At 36.6% G+C, this 15,875-nt stretch overlaps 1 protein-coding gene and 1 long non-coding RNA gene across 9 annotated transcripts in view; one reads left to right on the plus strand and one right to left on the minus strand.

Moving 5' to 3' along the window:
- The window catches only part of Mondo (MLX interacting protein mondo), a 31,353-nt gene extending 15,816 nt beyond the window's left edge, over positions 1–15,537 (minus strand). For 2 of the 8 annotated variants that reach the window (XM_076530690.1, XM_012296558.2), the window contains exons 1-2: positions 15,275–15,535; positions 11,355–11,714 (exon numbers count right to left, since the gene is read on the minus strand). In XM_076530690.1, coding sequence (XP_076386805.1) covers positions 11,355–11,695 — 341 coding nt within the window. In that variant the 5' untranslated portion in view covers positions 11,696–11,714; positions 15,275–15,535. Of the gene's footprint in view, positions 1–11,354; positions 11,798–15,274 lie in introns of all 8 variants that reach the window. The other 6 variants (XM_076530689.1, XM_012296557.2, XM_012296559.2 and 3 more) reach the window with 6 other exon arrangements.
- LOC143264271 (uncharacterized) lies at positions 3,370–12,439 on the plus strand. The gene is made up of 2 exons (XR_013037873.1): positions 3,370–5,722; positions 8,527–12,439. It is a non-coding gene; the product is annotated as an uncharacterized LOC143264271 (long non-coding RNA).
- Positions 15,538–15,875: the final 338 nt, after the last annotated feature.

A 15,875-nucleotide genomic window follows, 5' to 3' on the forward strand; every position in this document is an offset into this window, starting at 1 on the left:
CTTGTATAAAAGGGAAACAAGCCAAATTGCCATTTGAAAAGGCAAAGGATAAACATCATATTACACGACCATTGTTTATAGTCCATACAGATGTTTGTGGTCCAATCACTCCTTCTACAATTAATAATAAAAAGTATTTTGTTACATTTATAGATGAATATACGCATTATTGTGTAACATACTTACTTGAAAATAAATCAGACGTATTTAAAATGTTTAAAGATTATGTTGCAAAAAGTGAGACTCGTTTTAATTTGAAAATTGTCAATATATATTGTGATAATGGCAAAGAATATTTATCAAACGAGATGAAAGATTATTGTATAGAAAAAGGAATAAGTTATCATTTAACGGTCCCGCGAACTCCACAATTGAATGGTGTTGCAGAACGGATGAATAGAACAATAACGGAAAAAGCACGTGCAATGATAAGTGGTGCAAGTTTAGAAAAAGAGTTTTGGGGAGAAGCAGTTTTAACTGCTACATATTTGATTAATTTAACCCCATCGAAAGCTCTTACTGTTGATAAAACCCCATTTGAATTGTGGCATAATAAAAAGCCCAAACTGAAATATTTAAAAGTTTTTGGTTCTACGGTATATGTGCATAGTAAAGTAAGACAGTCAAAATTTGACGAGAAGTCTTATAAGTGTATTTTGGTAGGGTTTACACCAAATGGTTATAAAGTGTGGAATGTAGAAAATGGGAGATTTGAAATAGTAAGAGATGTAGTAGTTGATGAAGTTAATTACTTAGAATCTCGGCCTATAACAAAGAAAAGTGATTTTAAACGTGATTTGTGTGAAACTGATGCATCTCGAGAGATGCCAAAATCAGTAGATATACAGTGTGAATTTAATAAATCTGATAATCAAAAATCAGATGTGTTAAAGAAAAGGAAATCTGATAGCATTGAATCAGATATAGTAGAGCCGAGAACAAAAGTAATGTCAGATGAAGGAAATAGTAAATCTGTAACAGAAACAGATGTAACAGGAGTATCGGGACCGGAGAAAAATAAAATAAATGAATTAAAAGATAACATAGAACCTAGAAGGAGTGATAGGATTAAGCAACTCCCTCCTATGTCATATAATGAGTTGGACATTGACAATGATTATCTTTTGTGCGCTCAGTCAGTAGTTTTTAAAATTCCTACTTCATTTGATGAAATTAAAACTAGAGAAGATAGAGTCAGGTGGGAACAAGCGATTGCAGATGAAATAAACTCATTAGTTATTAATAAAACATGGGATTTGGTATCGAAGCCAAAAGATAAGAACATTGTTGATTGTAAATGGGTATTTACGATAAAGAATGATGAATTCGGAAATCCAGTGAAATATAAAGCTCGACTTGTGGCTCGTGGTTTCAGCCAGAAATATTTAGAAGATTATAACGAAACATTTGCACCTGTAGCTAGGATATCAAGTTTTAGATTTTTCATGGCCTTCGCAAATCAGAATAATTTATTAGTTCATCACATGGATGTGAAGACGGCATTTTTAAATGGTATTTTGAGAGAAGAAATTTATATGCGAATTCCAGAAGGTGTCAAATGTGATAATAGTAATCAAGTGTGTAAATTGAATAAAGCTTTGTATGGTCTTAAACAAGCAGCGAGGTGCTGGTTTGAGATGTTTGAAAAAGCTCTTGTAGAGAAAGGTTTCCGAAATTCATCAGCAGATCGTTGTATTTATATGTTAGATCGAAAGAATATATTAAAGAATATATATGTTGTATTATATGTGGACGATCTAGTGATAATAACTGCTGAATTTGACACAATGACAAATTTCAAAAATTATTTGAAAAATAGATTTTTAATGACAGATTTAAATGAAATTAAATTGTTCCTTGGTATAAAAATCGAAAGAAATAATGAACAAATAACGTTGGATCAGAGTGCGTATATTAAGACTGTTCTTAAGAAATTTAATATGGTAGATTGTAAACCTATTAGCACACCTCTTCCAAGTGTATTAGATTATATAGCTTTAAATTCAGATGTAAAATATGATGCACCTTGTCGGAATTTAATTGGATGTTTAATGTATATAATGATTTGTACAAGACCTGATTTAAGTATAGCTGTAAATATTTTGAGTCGGTATACAAACAAAAATAATAAAGAATTGTGGCAAAATCTTAAAAGAGTTCTAAGATATCTAAAAGGATCAACTGAAGTTAAATTAACATATGTTAGAAATAATTATAAAAATTTATTAAATGGCTACGTAGATTCAGATTGGGGAGGTAGTGAAAATACAGATCGAAGGAGCACAACAGGATATGTATTCAAGTTGTACGAAAAATGTACAATATGTTGGAATACTAAAAGACAGACATCAGTAGCTGCTTCATCTACTGAGGCCGAATATATGGCACTTTTTGAAGCTGTCAGAGAGGCACTCTGGTTAAAATCGTTGGCAATTAGTGTTAATATAAGTATTTCTGATCCAATAATAATATATGAAGACAACATGGGTTGCATTAATATTGCAAGTAATCCTAGCAGTCATAAACGATCAAAACATATTGACATAAAATACCATTTTTCTAGAGAACAAGTTGAAAAGAATGTGATAAAACTTGAATTCATTCCCACAGGTGAACAATTAGCCGACATATTAACGAAGCCGTTGCCAGGAAATAAATTCCAGGAATTTAGAAAAGGAATGAACTTAATATAAATTTTATAATTCTTATTCCATACATATGTTTATATAATTCTGTTTTAATTCTATTTTAATTCTGTTTTAATTCTGTTTTAATTGTGTTTAAATTCTATTTAAATGTTGATAATAGTTGTAATTTGTTATAAATCATAGTTAACATGGTCTAATCAGGTTTTCCTGGGTTTTCCTGATTCTTTGCAACAAATGTTGGGCCATATGTATTTCCCAGGTAAAACAAGGAAGGACTGTCTTATTTAATAAAGAGATTAATTTAGTTATACCAGTTTTGTTAAGTATATCAAATTTATTTTTGAGGGGGCGTGTTGAATTTCCATAGTAAAGTGGCAAAAATAAATTTAATAAGAAGTCGATAACATTTACTGATGTCGGTAATAAGACGTCGATAATTATGTATGTTAGATTATCGATTATTTATATGATGCCACTCGTTTAAATTTTGATTCGCAAATGTTAAATAAAAATAATTCTGATATTCTCTTTCGTGTTTGTTTCTCTTCATAAAAATTCTGATTTCGCACGGATATAATAGAACAAGTTATTTAAGTAGTTCTTCCTTAGTTTTCTTCATTTAAATATATAAAGTTTTTTTCAAAAAGTTATAAGTGTTCTGTTTAATTATTTAGTATTTCTTTATTTGTTTAATACTCATAACCATATTCCATTAATTTCTGATAGATAGTATCGTATATTGCGTGACGACATTACGTCTTAATGATGCAACCAAAATACAATAACAATAAATATGGTTGCGTCAGTGACAACGCGATCATCAATTTATATAATTGTCTTTTTTGTTCTGTTTAAAATTATTCTCCGAAGAAATTAAATCCTCGCGATACGTAAAATGTTCTTCGTCGCAGGCCCAAAATCAGCGAGTCATGAAACGAATTCATTTTCTGCAAAATGTAATTTCTCTTCCATGACTGTAGTCTCGTTATCTTATAATTAGTTATTTGTTCGTCGTGCGGCTGCAACTCGATTATCATCGTCGTTTGTCCAAGATTTCGCTCTACCCAGTATTTTTCTTCCCAATTAAATCTCGAAGTGTGAATACATATGTTTCGAATTTCGAAGGCTTAGACGCTGTATCGATCACGCATGTTATCGACAATTTTTGAGTACAATACATAACGTTATCTCGAATTTTCGTTAACACGTGTGTTATCGACGACTATAAATAAAAACTGTATTGCAAAATAATCGAGATACCGAATTAGTCAGTGGCTACAATACGTTGGAACAAATCAAGGAATAATTGTAACGCTTCGGAGATTAATCAAGTATTACACAACAGACGCCATGTGGAAACATTTAATCCAACGCGATCTGATCAATCTCATTTATTACTTTCGTGTGCGGAGGGGTTAATGAGCTCGTGGTGGAAAAACAAACAGAATTGAATTATATATTCATTTGCCGTATGATTCGCAACGTTTGAAATTAATATAAGAGATATGTATAATAAAAAGTGTAAGATGTGTGTAGAGAGAAGACACTACTATACTAGGGATAAAATGTTCCTAGGGATATAGTATGTTATAGTATATTAGGGACATTGGTATTTATGGTGATATAGATACCTATGGGACTCTAGAGATATTGGGATTTAGAGATATTTAGATCTAGGGACATTTGGATATAGGAATGTTTGGATCTAAGGATGTTGAGATCTAGGAATATTTTGGATCTAGGAATAGTTGGATCTAGGAATATTTGGATCTAGGGATACTTGGACCTAGGAATATTTGGATCTAGGGATATTTGGATCTAGGAATATTTTGGATCTAGAAATATTGGGATCTAGGGATGCTTGGATCTAGGAATGTTGGGATCTAAGGATATTTTGGATCTAGAAATATTGGGATCTAGGGATATTTGGATCTAGGAATATTTTGGATCTAGAAATATTGGGATCTAGGGATGCTTGGATCTAGGAATGTTGGGATCTAAGGATATTTTGGATCTAGAAATATTGGGATCTAGGGATATTTTGGATCTAGGGATACTTGGATCTAGAAATATTGGAATCTAGGGATACTTGGATCTAGCAATGTTAGGATCTAGGGACATCCTGGATCTGGGGTTATTGGGATCTAAGGATATTTTGATCTAATGAAATTTGGGATCTAAGGATATTTAATTAGGGACGTTGGGATCTGGGGATATAAGAATGTAGAAATACGGAAATCCAAAGGTATGGAAATCTAGGGATATCAGCATCAAGGGACATAAGGACTTCGAAACAACTATCCAGAAATATAGAAATACTGCAGTCACAATCTATTACCTAGGATAATTATCCTTAGAACTTAATTCATCTGAAATAAAGTGCTAATTACGCCAATAATTACGACAGAATGAAAAGTATACCTCAGCAGAATGTCCGTGAACTTAATCGATAAACGAAACAGACTATCTAACAAACCGGTGACGAAAGAAATAGTAAGACATTTTTATTATGTCGGTGAACGTGTTAAAGGTTAACACTGATTCGACACACTTCCACAATATTTGTATAATAAACGGATAGTATTCAATCTAACGTAAGACACCAACATCGTCAGCATTGATAAGTTGCATTAAGAAAGGAATCACGCAAATCGCGGCAAGCATTAGAGCGATCGTAAAGAAGTTCAGGGTGGTACAATTTAGCAGAAAGCCGTGTTTGCACTTTGTCGCGTAACGAAAAACAGTCCGCATCAAATTTAAATGTCTGAGTAGTTTCGTACGGTGCGCAGTTCAATACCGGATTTGTAACGCGTTCTGTTCCGAGCAAATAATGCGTTTTAATTATTGCAGCGGTCGTTACTTTATCAGCTTGTTAATTACGACAGATTGCACATGAAAGTGGTAAAAACGTTTCTCGGTATATTCTCTCGTTCCGTGAGATTTCCACCTGATAAAATAAATTTCACGTTTCATCGCGAACGTTGCGACACTCGATATTTTTCTTGTGGCACTCGGCGCTTGTGAATTTCGTACGAAGGAAATTCGAAAACTGCAGCGTTATGCTGAGATAAAACGTATGAATGAATTAAACATGTCACTAATTTGCTGTTTAAAATATTTCCGAAGTAATCGTTTCTGTTATCTTAAACAATTTTGTATTTACATAATTGTATGCAATTATTACTAACTCGTCTCTTTCTTTCCTAAACCCTACCTTCTATAACGGTAAAATTATAATATGCCGCCATCTAACGCGTGGCAAATATAACACGTGGTGATATAAAGGCGTGGCGATATAATGCGAGGTATTTGAATGCATAGAAATGCAATGCGTAGAAATTCTACGCGTGGCAATATAACACTTGGCCATACAACGCGTAGAAATGTAATGTGTGGCGATATAACGTGTGGCAATATAACGCGAGGTGATTCAGCGCGTCGAAATTTTACGCGTGGCAGTATAACGCTTGGCGATGCAACGCGTAGAAATATAACGTGTGGCGATATAACGCGTGGTGTTTCCACACGTAGAAATTCTACGCGTGGCAATACAACGCATAGAAATACAATATGTGGCGATATAACGCGTGGTGTTCCAACGTGTGGAAATTCTACGCGCGGCAATATAACGCGAGGTGTTTCAACACATCGAAATTCTACGCGTGGCAATACAACGCATAGAAATACAATATGTGGTGATATAACGCGTGGTGTTCCAACGTGTAGAAATTCTACACGCGGCAATATAACGCGAGGTGTTTCAACACGTCGAAATTCCACGCGTGGCAATACAACGCATAGAAGTACAATATGTGGCGATATAACGCGTGGTGTTCCAACGTGTAGAAATTCTACGCGCGGCAATATAACGCGAGGCGTTTCAACAAGTCGAAATTTCACGCGTGGCAATACAACGCATAGAAATATAACATGCGGCGATATAACGCGTGGTGTTCCAACGTGTAGAAATTCTACGCGTGGCAATATAACGCGAGGTGTTTCAACACGTCGAAATTTTACGCGTGGCAATACAACGCATAGAAATACAATATGTGGCGATATAACGCGTGGTGTTCCAACGTGTGGAAATTCTACGCGCGGCAATATAACGCGAGGTGTTTCAACACGTCGAAATTCGACGCGTGGCAATACAATGCATAGAAATACACCGTATAGCGATATAACGCGTGGTATTTCAACGTGTAGAAATTCTACGCGCGGCAATATAACGCGAGGTGTTTCAACACGTCGAAATTCCACGCGTGGCAATACAACGCATAGAAGTACAATATGTGGCGATATAACGCTTGGTGTTCCAACGTGTAGAAATTCTACGCGCGGCAATATAACGCGAGGTGTTTCAACAAGTCGAAATTTCACGCGTGGCAATACAACGCATAGAAATATAACATGCGGCGATATAACGCGTGGTATTTCAACGTATAGAAATTCTACATGCGGCAATATAACGCGAGGTATTTCAACACGTCTAAATTCTAGGCGTAGCAATATAACACATGGAGATCTAACGCATGGCGATACAATGTGTAGTGGCAATAAAACGAGTGGCAATCTAACACATTACAATTTCAATACTGCACCAAAATAGACGCGCGACTCTTAACGAGAATATGAACGTCACTATTGCAAAAGTCCGTAACGAAACTTGTGGCTTTTATGTAAACTTGTATTACACTACCAATATTAATCAGTAGTCATATGCAATTAGTTACGTCATCGTTCGACAAGAAGTAACGTATGCGTTTTAAACAGTCGAATCGATGATACGAGCCTGTAATGAAATGTTCTAAAAGTGAAATTGATCAATTCGGCTTCCGAGCAGCTGATATTCTCGCGGACATACAACAGACACATTAATGGTGTGTCTGTGCCCCGATGACGCAGTGGCCTTGCATGATAAAAGATACGATGTGACACTCGCACACACGCTCGCGTAGGTCTTTACGGTAATTTAGCTCGATTCACATTTTCGAGTTACGCGGGTAGCGAGAGAACGGTCAACTTGGAATTAGAGAAGTGAATCACGATATATCGTATACATAATTATTCTTTCGACCGCTAATGCTTTGCTTCATTTTGTGGAAACGTTGGGAATTTCACTAATGTGTAAGACTGCTTTTCTGATAGTGCTGATAATTTCTACGTATAGATATTATTCCTTTAGGCGATAGTCTTATGTAGACGATGTTTTATTTGGATAGAAATATTTATGTTCGGATTTTCCAGGATTATTTCAAATCTTCAGGTAATCGAGGTTGTTTAGGAAATTTTTATCTACCGCGGATAAGATCGATAGGGAGAGCTGATAATTTAACTTGTTAGTTCTTGAAGATTTTCTATTTTGTTATATCGTATTCTACCGTACAATGCTAATTCACTCGCATACGTCGGGAGACGTAATGTTATTATAAGTGGCATCTAATTATGTTAATACGCACGAATGTGATACGATTGGAAATTTTGTAAATTCAAAATGATATAACTCTTATCAAAAGCTAGAAATGATTTATTAACCGCTTCAAAACGGTTTCTTAATAATCAGTATACGCTTATCACGGAGGTCAATTGCACTTGGCATAGAATAATTACCATCTAAATGAGATTGCGATTATGATTAACGGTAAGAGTCACTCCACGGAATTTTCCTATCAGTCATTTGGAAATTTGGAGAATTCGCTGCTGAGAAACCACGTGGTGAGAGTACTCCATATTTTCGAGGGTCAGACCCTGCTTAACCAATCGCAGTGACAATAATGACATCGTCGTAAACGAAAATATGAATACACGTTGTGCAAACATTCGATGAGATAATGTTTCTATGAACATCAATGAAAAATTACGTTTCCTTTATTTTCAGTACGATGTCTTGTTTATTTACGAAACGACAGATTACGGAGAAAATTGCGATGCACATCGGAATAAGGATGAACACACAAACTGTTGTTCTAAACCGTTCTACAATCAACGTGATTCACGTCAGTTATCGTTCTACACAAACGAAATACTTTCGCAATGGAATTATCCCCGGTATGGGAAAAATAAATGGTTTGTTAATGACTGTGTTACAAATATTTATGTTACTAATAAAACGAACGAAGTTACCTAACGTGAACACGGTGGAGTCTCACTATATGGCTGTTGTACTTTATTCTTAAAACTCTGTTGATAAGTAATTTCAATTAGCAAATATAAATTTTGTTATTACTAATAAAATGAACGAAATTAAGTTACCTAACCTAACCATAAACACGGTGCAGTCTCGCTATATGGCTCTTGTACTTTATTCTTAAATCTCTGCTGATATAGTGACCTTTAATTACTAAATTTCTGTATTACTAATAAAACGAACGAAATTAAGTTTCCTAACCTAACCATAAACACGGTGGTCTCGCTATATGGCTCTTGTACTTTATTCTTAAATCTCTACTGATATAGTAACCTTTAATTACTAAATTTTTCGATTATTAATAAACGAACGAAGTTATCTAACCACCATGAACACAGTGGTCTCGCTATATGGCTCTCCTGTACTTTATTCTTAAAACTCTGATATAGTGACCTTTGAATTACTAAATATAAATTTTTCGATATAAAAATGTCTACCCTGGCGAATTCCTCCATTTCTAAATTTGAAAACACAGAAATCTGAAAGTCCTAGGAAATCAACGAAAAAGATGTTTTTAGCAGTTTGTTTTTCAAACGTAAACAAAATTTACGATCGTGTTATGTTCGGGCCTCTACGTTGCGTCATTAATGACAATAATATCGTTCCTCTTTGCCAGATAAAAATATATATACACGCCTTTTCACTTTGCGCGTCCAATTGCAGTACAGACATAAATCATCATCAATTGATTAACCCTTTCGTCGCGAAGGCGGAACAATAATAGCCGCAACGCTATCGGTGGAATTACGATATCTGTTCATTTATTATCCAATCTTACGGTCGGATAAAATAATGATTGACCGGTCGAATAAAATAATGCGTTTACGATGCATACGCAGCTATTTGTTCTTTCTCCTATTTCGTACAAGGTTGCAGTTCATAATTTATTCTACACTCTTTTTATGGCCATTTCCGGATATCTAATCAATTTCTTTCGTATAATAAAGAGCTATTATAATATTTAGCTTCATGAATTTTGTAATAGTGACATAACAGTTTACACTATGCAAAACGAGATAAATATAAATATCCACTGAACGAGAAAAAAATTGCGGAAGTGAGCCTTTTCTCCGGGAAAATAAACAAATATTTCAAAGTCCAACTATATTTAACGAGACAACGAGTGCAAACAAACAGAAAATAAAAAGTTGCGGGAGACAATGAAACAATTCGATGCAATTAATGACAATATCTCTCTTCGTGGTACAAGTAATTTAGACTTACGTTAATTGTACAGGCTTCATTTATGTTTCTAACACGTCTCGTGAATCGATGCGAAATTTTAACTACCGGTACACGAGAGCAGAAAAAAATATTAAACGAACAATTGTTTAAATAGCCTTGGAATTTTTTGCACGTGTCTGTTTCGTTCGAGAGCAAAGGTGCTTTTCGATCATCCAAATGTTGCGAAATATTTCGTACGAAATCTGATAACCAACATAACGTGATAACGCGCTTACAAGATCTCTCAATTCGTCTATAGTCATCGTATAGGAACGAAATTCCATCGCGATTTGAGAGTAAACAAACGGATATATATTTCCTCTTTTTTATAGTGGGAACGTGTTTGATTTTACAAGGGAAAAATATTTGAGTCATCGTAATTATCGAAATTCGTGACGAATAACGCTCCTCTTTCTTCGGGCTTCCGATCAATCGGAGGCAAGAAACGGTGGAGGAAGTCCTTCAAGCGCTCGAAAAACTTTCCAAGTGGAAAACGGAAATTGTCGCGGCGAACGCAGCCGCCAGTCTGAGCTTCATCGAGGACGAGCTTAATTGCGATGTTGTCGTTTGGTTCTACGGCCTCTTCTTCATTAATTCAATTGTCCGTTATCATCCGGAATGCCGACACGGTATATCGTTCGTCCTCTCGAAATACGTCCAGAGTCTACGTTGCTCTACTAATCTCCACAAGGAGCCGATTACGAGTGTTCCCGTATTGTTGCAAAACTTATCAACGTTTTAATCACGGGAACATGTCCATCGCGTTTGAACCGCACGCAATATATCGTGTCTGCCATTTCTGCCTACTGACATCACGGGATAAAGTTCGTTTCTGGTCGAGGTTTATAGGTCGCTTTTTCATCGTAGATCTTCCTTGTCAACGTCTATGCACGCTCGTCTCGAGCGAACGGATAGAATTATAGTAACGACGGTAAACGCGTTAAATCGAAATCACCCGAATACCGTAGGTTCAATTAAAACGTGACGCGAAAATCGTCGCAGATAACGTCGAGGCACGCTTCGTGCATTGTCGAGAAGTGGGGACGATGACGACTCGGGAAGAAACCTCATCGATTCAATTAAAAATAGTCTCGTAACGATAAAGTAAAGGACATAAAAATTTGATTCGATAGGGTTGATAACGACACGCGCCATTATCGGGAAGAAATAGAGGACTCGCTACTCGAGGTAAAAATTTTAGAGAGGTTCAACCACTTAAAGAGGCAATAGCAGAGGGTAGACGACATTGAAAAATGAGAATGCAGAAAAGAAACCGAGGGAAAAGAGAAACTCACCTGTAAGCGAGAGACATGCACTGGAACAGCTTGTTCAAGGACGTCTCGATGCTGAGCTGCTGAGAACTCTTCTCGTTCAAGGAATTGGCGAACTTCTCGGCGAACAGACCGATGGGCGCGATGATCGCCATCTTGGCAGCTTCTTCGTCCGGCACCGGGACAGCGAGTTCATCCTCGTCGTCCTGGGCCTCCGCCTCGAAATCGGAGACCATGAAGTGTCCCGAGTGTATCGTCTCCCTCGAGTCTCTCCCGGTCTCTCTTTTCCCGCTGCCAGGATGGTGAAAAGTCTGACCCGGCGACGTCATTGTCAACGGTTTTCTGTACATCAGTTCGGCCTGCATCCCTCTTTTGGCCGGCACTCTGCGGAGCACAGTCGCATCGGAACGTATTCGCACACCACTCGATCACGTTCTTGCCCAGGCACTCTTGATCGTCCGCCTAAACTAACTTATCGTTGTATAATATGCCTCAAAATCTTCCTCCACTCTACTATGCCACTATCTCGAAACACTACTGTACCATTTATTACACCACTACGTCTCATTTACTATTATACTATGCTCTTATATTACTCTATCATATACTACTATATCATTTCACTACTATATATCTACTATTATATTAGATTATATTATAAATTCATAGAGCAACTATATCATCCTGCTATATACTATGCTACTGTACCATCAAACTATACCTACTGTATTATTATATTATACTATACTATAAGTTCATACAGCAACTATATCATCCTGCTATATACTATGTTACTGTACCATCAAACTATACCTACTATATTACTATATTATACTATACTATAAATTCATAGAGCAACTATACCATCCTGGTATACCTACTATGCTACTATACCATCCAGTTATACCTGCTACTATTATATTATACTATACTATAAATTCATAGAGCAACTATACCTCCTGGTACACCTACTATTCTACTATACCATCTTACTATACCTGCTACGCTATTGTACCATCCTACTATACCTGCTGTGCTACTGTACCATTCTACTATACCTACTATGCTACTGTACCACTCTACTGTACTACTACCTCACAAAACTATACCACTATCATATACTAGTTTCACGAAAAACTACTGTATATATAGTTAACAGTATGTTAGCAGTACAGTTAGTACATACAGTATCAAAAATTACTACATGTACTACTATATGTACAGATAGTATGCTACTATACTACCATGTTACTATATTGCTATTATACTGCTACTCCAAAATTGAGTTATATTACACTACATCACTACGCCATAGTATCAGCATGTTCTGCAAGATTACCATATTACAATATTACGATACCGTACAGCAATGTAATACAGTAGTAAAATCTAAACGCGTGGCGCAAGTGTTGGAAACGAGCACACTTGCATGGAATTCTGTAATATTAGCCGACCTAATTTCGCAAAATCGCTGGTTACAAAGTCTATCGATTTCGATTCGATTCCGATCTCTTCCCGTCAGACAAAACAAACGCCTTTATTGAACAGCTGATAAGGTTACCGTTCTCTGTTCAATGCATCACGTCGTTCATTAATATGAACTTTGTTTCCGTTCAATTTTTGCCGCCAGTCCCCGTCTGCCGCTTCGTTGGATCAATTGTTTTTCATTCTGCCAAAGTGGCAAAATTCCATCAAAGTAGTGCAACGAGAAGATACTTCCGGTGTATTTTGTACAGCGACGAATTAAGAACATGTAAACAATGTATGCACCCGGTTGAACGTCCGCAGCGTTCGTTAAAATCGTTATTTTGCTCTGTTCGTTTCCATGAAAATGCTGTCGCGCGCCAGAATCCTCAGTGGTCAATGACTTCTCCGAACGGACACGCGTCGTCTAAAATTAAACTCGTTACGTATTTTGCGATCGATTTTTTGTACGTGAATTGATTATCGGTTTTCCTCGTTACCGCGAGAAAGTTAAACAGCTTCCTTGCTTTTCTAAATGTTCACTATTCGATTTTCCATTGTTCGTATTAGTTCTTTTCGCATCCGACACTAAATGAATGTTAGAAAGTTTCCCAGTCTTAGTAATCGATAGCATTAATTAACAAGTGTACTACAAGATTTAATTACCGACTCGTATCAATCGTAGATTCGAATAGAATTGTCTGCTTTATTCTAGATAGTTCTAACGCTATGTTGGGCCTACACAGGGATACGTGTTAGGAAAACGAGTAACGGAAATCGTAGTCCATTTTAATGGTTATCGAACACTCGACAATTACTATTATAAATTCTGGGTTAATCCGTTATAACCGGTTTCTGGGATACAAGATTTTTTCTTCCAATTGTCAAGCACCAACAGCTGACAATATTTCTTTACGAACGTGCTAGAGTTTACTAGCGGAGAAACGGCCTTGAAAAAAGTTTGATTCACACGTGTATAAAACAGGATCCAAAAATGTAATTTAAAAACAAGCAAATAAATCATGTTTCAATGTTACACAAGCATTTTTATCGACATGAATTTTCTCTGAAACATTTCTATTTAATAAACGAACTTAATATTCACGACATTGTTATCTCAAAAGTGTTAATGCCCTTTCGCCCCGGAGTCACTTCGTATCGGTGAGGTTAACTGCCTTATCCATTCGTTCACCAACGACTTTATCCTTTCTTTGTGATTTTACAGAACCCATTATATTTTTAAAGAAAACGTTACGTTACATTTATTAATATGATTGATTATATTCTCATACAGTAGGAACGTGTTTTACGATTATGGACTCGATCGATAATCGGATCCCGATCGATAAATTAGACGCGCAAGAAATTATGCGAACCTATGCGAAGATAAGAGGTGACGTGTTTGTGACGTAATCGTAAAATATCGCGCGTATCCCTCCATTGTTAGATTATCGGTCTTTTTATTTCTTAAAACTGTTTCCATTTCGAATTTACAATTACGTCTCGAGAGAAGAACATTGTTCTCGATTTTCTAACATCTGACAGTCTCGGATCGTGTTTTCAAAACAAAGACGGATTTAACATTTACAGAAGTTAAAACACATTTAGACGTGCACACCTCGATCTCTTATGCAATCGAAGTGTCGTATTTAGGAACTCGTCGCAGCACAAACAAAAATGTTCTGCTTAGCCCACACGTGCGCGTGGCTACGAGAAAACGTGTTTTTTAGCTGGGACAAGACATGGCCGCGTCTTGATTACGCGATAACAACGACATATTCAAATAGTCTGTCAGAATAACAGTATTACAAAAATTTCCATGAAACGCGATAAGAATATTTCTAATCTTTGTAAATGATAAATAAAAATCTACCATCGACCGTAGATACACCGCGCTCAATGATGAAATAACTAATCAGTATCGTGTATATTCAGAAACGGTAAAAATTTACCAGCATGGATATTTCCCCGCGAAAATATCTATCGAACGCGATATAGCGTTTCGGAGCGTCACGACAGATTTGGCAGTAATGCACGCATGGGCACCTGTCACGACTAAGCATTGTCTAAATCCAGCGAAGAAATTACTACGCGTACGTTTTATCGTTTCCTTTTTATTCTATTCGCTTATTACGCTTTAAACTTGCCTAAGAAATTGTTTCCAATAAGCTGCGTTCATCTTACTGCTGCATAGATCTTATCGCGCGCTTGTTATTCCCCGTAAGAATTCATAAAAACTCTCTGCAGTAAACGGTGCAAGCGAAAGGCTGCAGAGTTGTACATAGATTCGTGGTTAGTTTCCAAAGAAATTCGTGGACGATCGAGAATGCATTCATAGCACGTACTACAACTACTACTACTACTACTACTTGTTCGTTTCGTAAATAACTATCATCACGAATGCATAACACGGCACTTCTCGTAAAAGATCACAGGTCTTCTGGTCGATTTTATTCTTTTTTTTTCGATTTGGCACTCACCTCTCTCACTGCGTGTCACCACTCGTCGTTGATACGTACACACCGTTGCGATTCGACGATAAAATTAATGATCCCCTTCTGTTAATTATTATTTTTCTTCGATCTCGACCAATATCGTCGCACTCACGCTCGCCGTCAGGCTGGGCCGCGCGGCGCCGCGCCCGGACGAGGCCCGTACGCGTTATTACACAGCATACGCTCGCTCATACTGCCACTGACGCCATTTGCACGAATCCGCGTCTACGACGGACAACTGGTGACACTCTGCTACACAGCTGACATGGGCGCGATTATTTCGACCAATCAGAGGATGCTTACGAAAACAGCGCCGCCTATCAGCGATCGTGTAATTATCTCAAGTTTCGATTCCACGTTTCCGCTTTTGAACGCGGGCGATTACTTTAATTTTTACATAAAGACACAAAGATAATTATTCATAATTTCTTCATGCATATCATGACATACATAAAATAGAACATAACATCCATTCAAGTTAACGGATAAAAAAGACTCGATTCGATGGGGAAATACTACTTTTTCATACTCGAATCTCGTAAACATCAAATAAGTGATACGTAATATAAAATTATTGACGTAATAT

The sequence above is a fragment of the Megachile rotundata genome, chromosome 4, assembly GCF_050947335.1.
Source record: "Megachile rotundata isolate GNS110a chromosome 4, iyMegRotu1, whole genome shotgun sequence".
Classification (NCBI taxonomy): domain Eukaryota; kingdom Metazoa; phylum Arthropoda; class Insecta; order Hymenoptera; family Megachilidae; genus Megachile; species Megachile rotundata.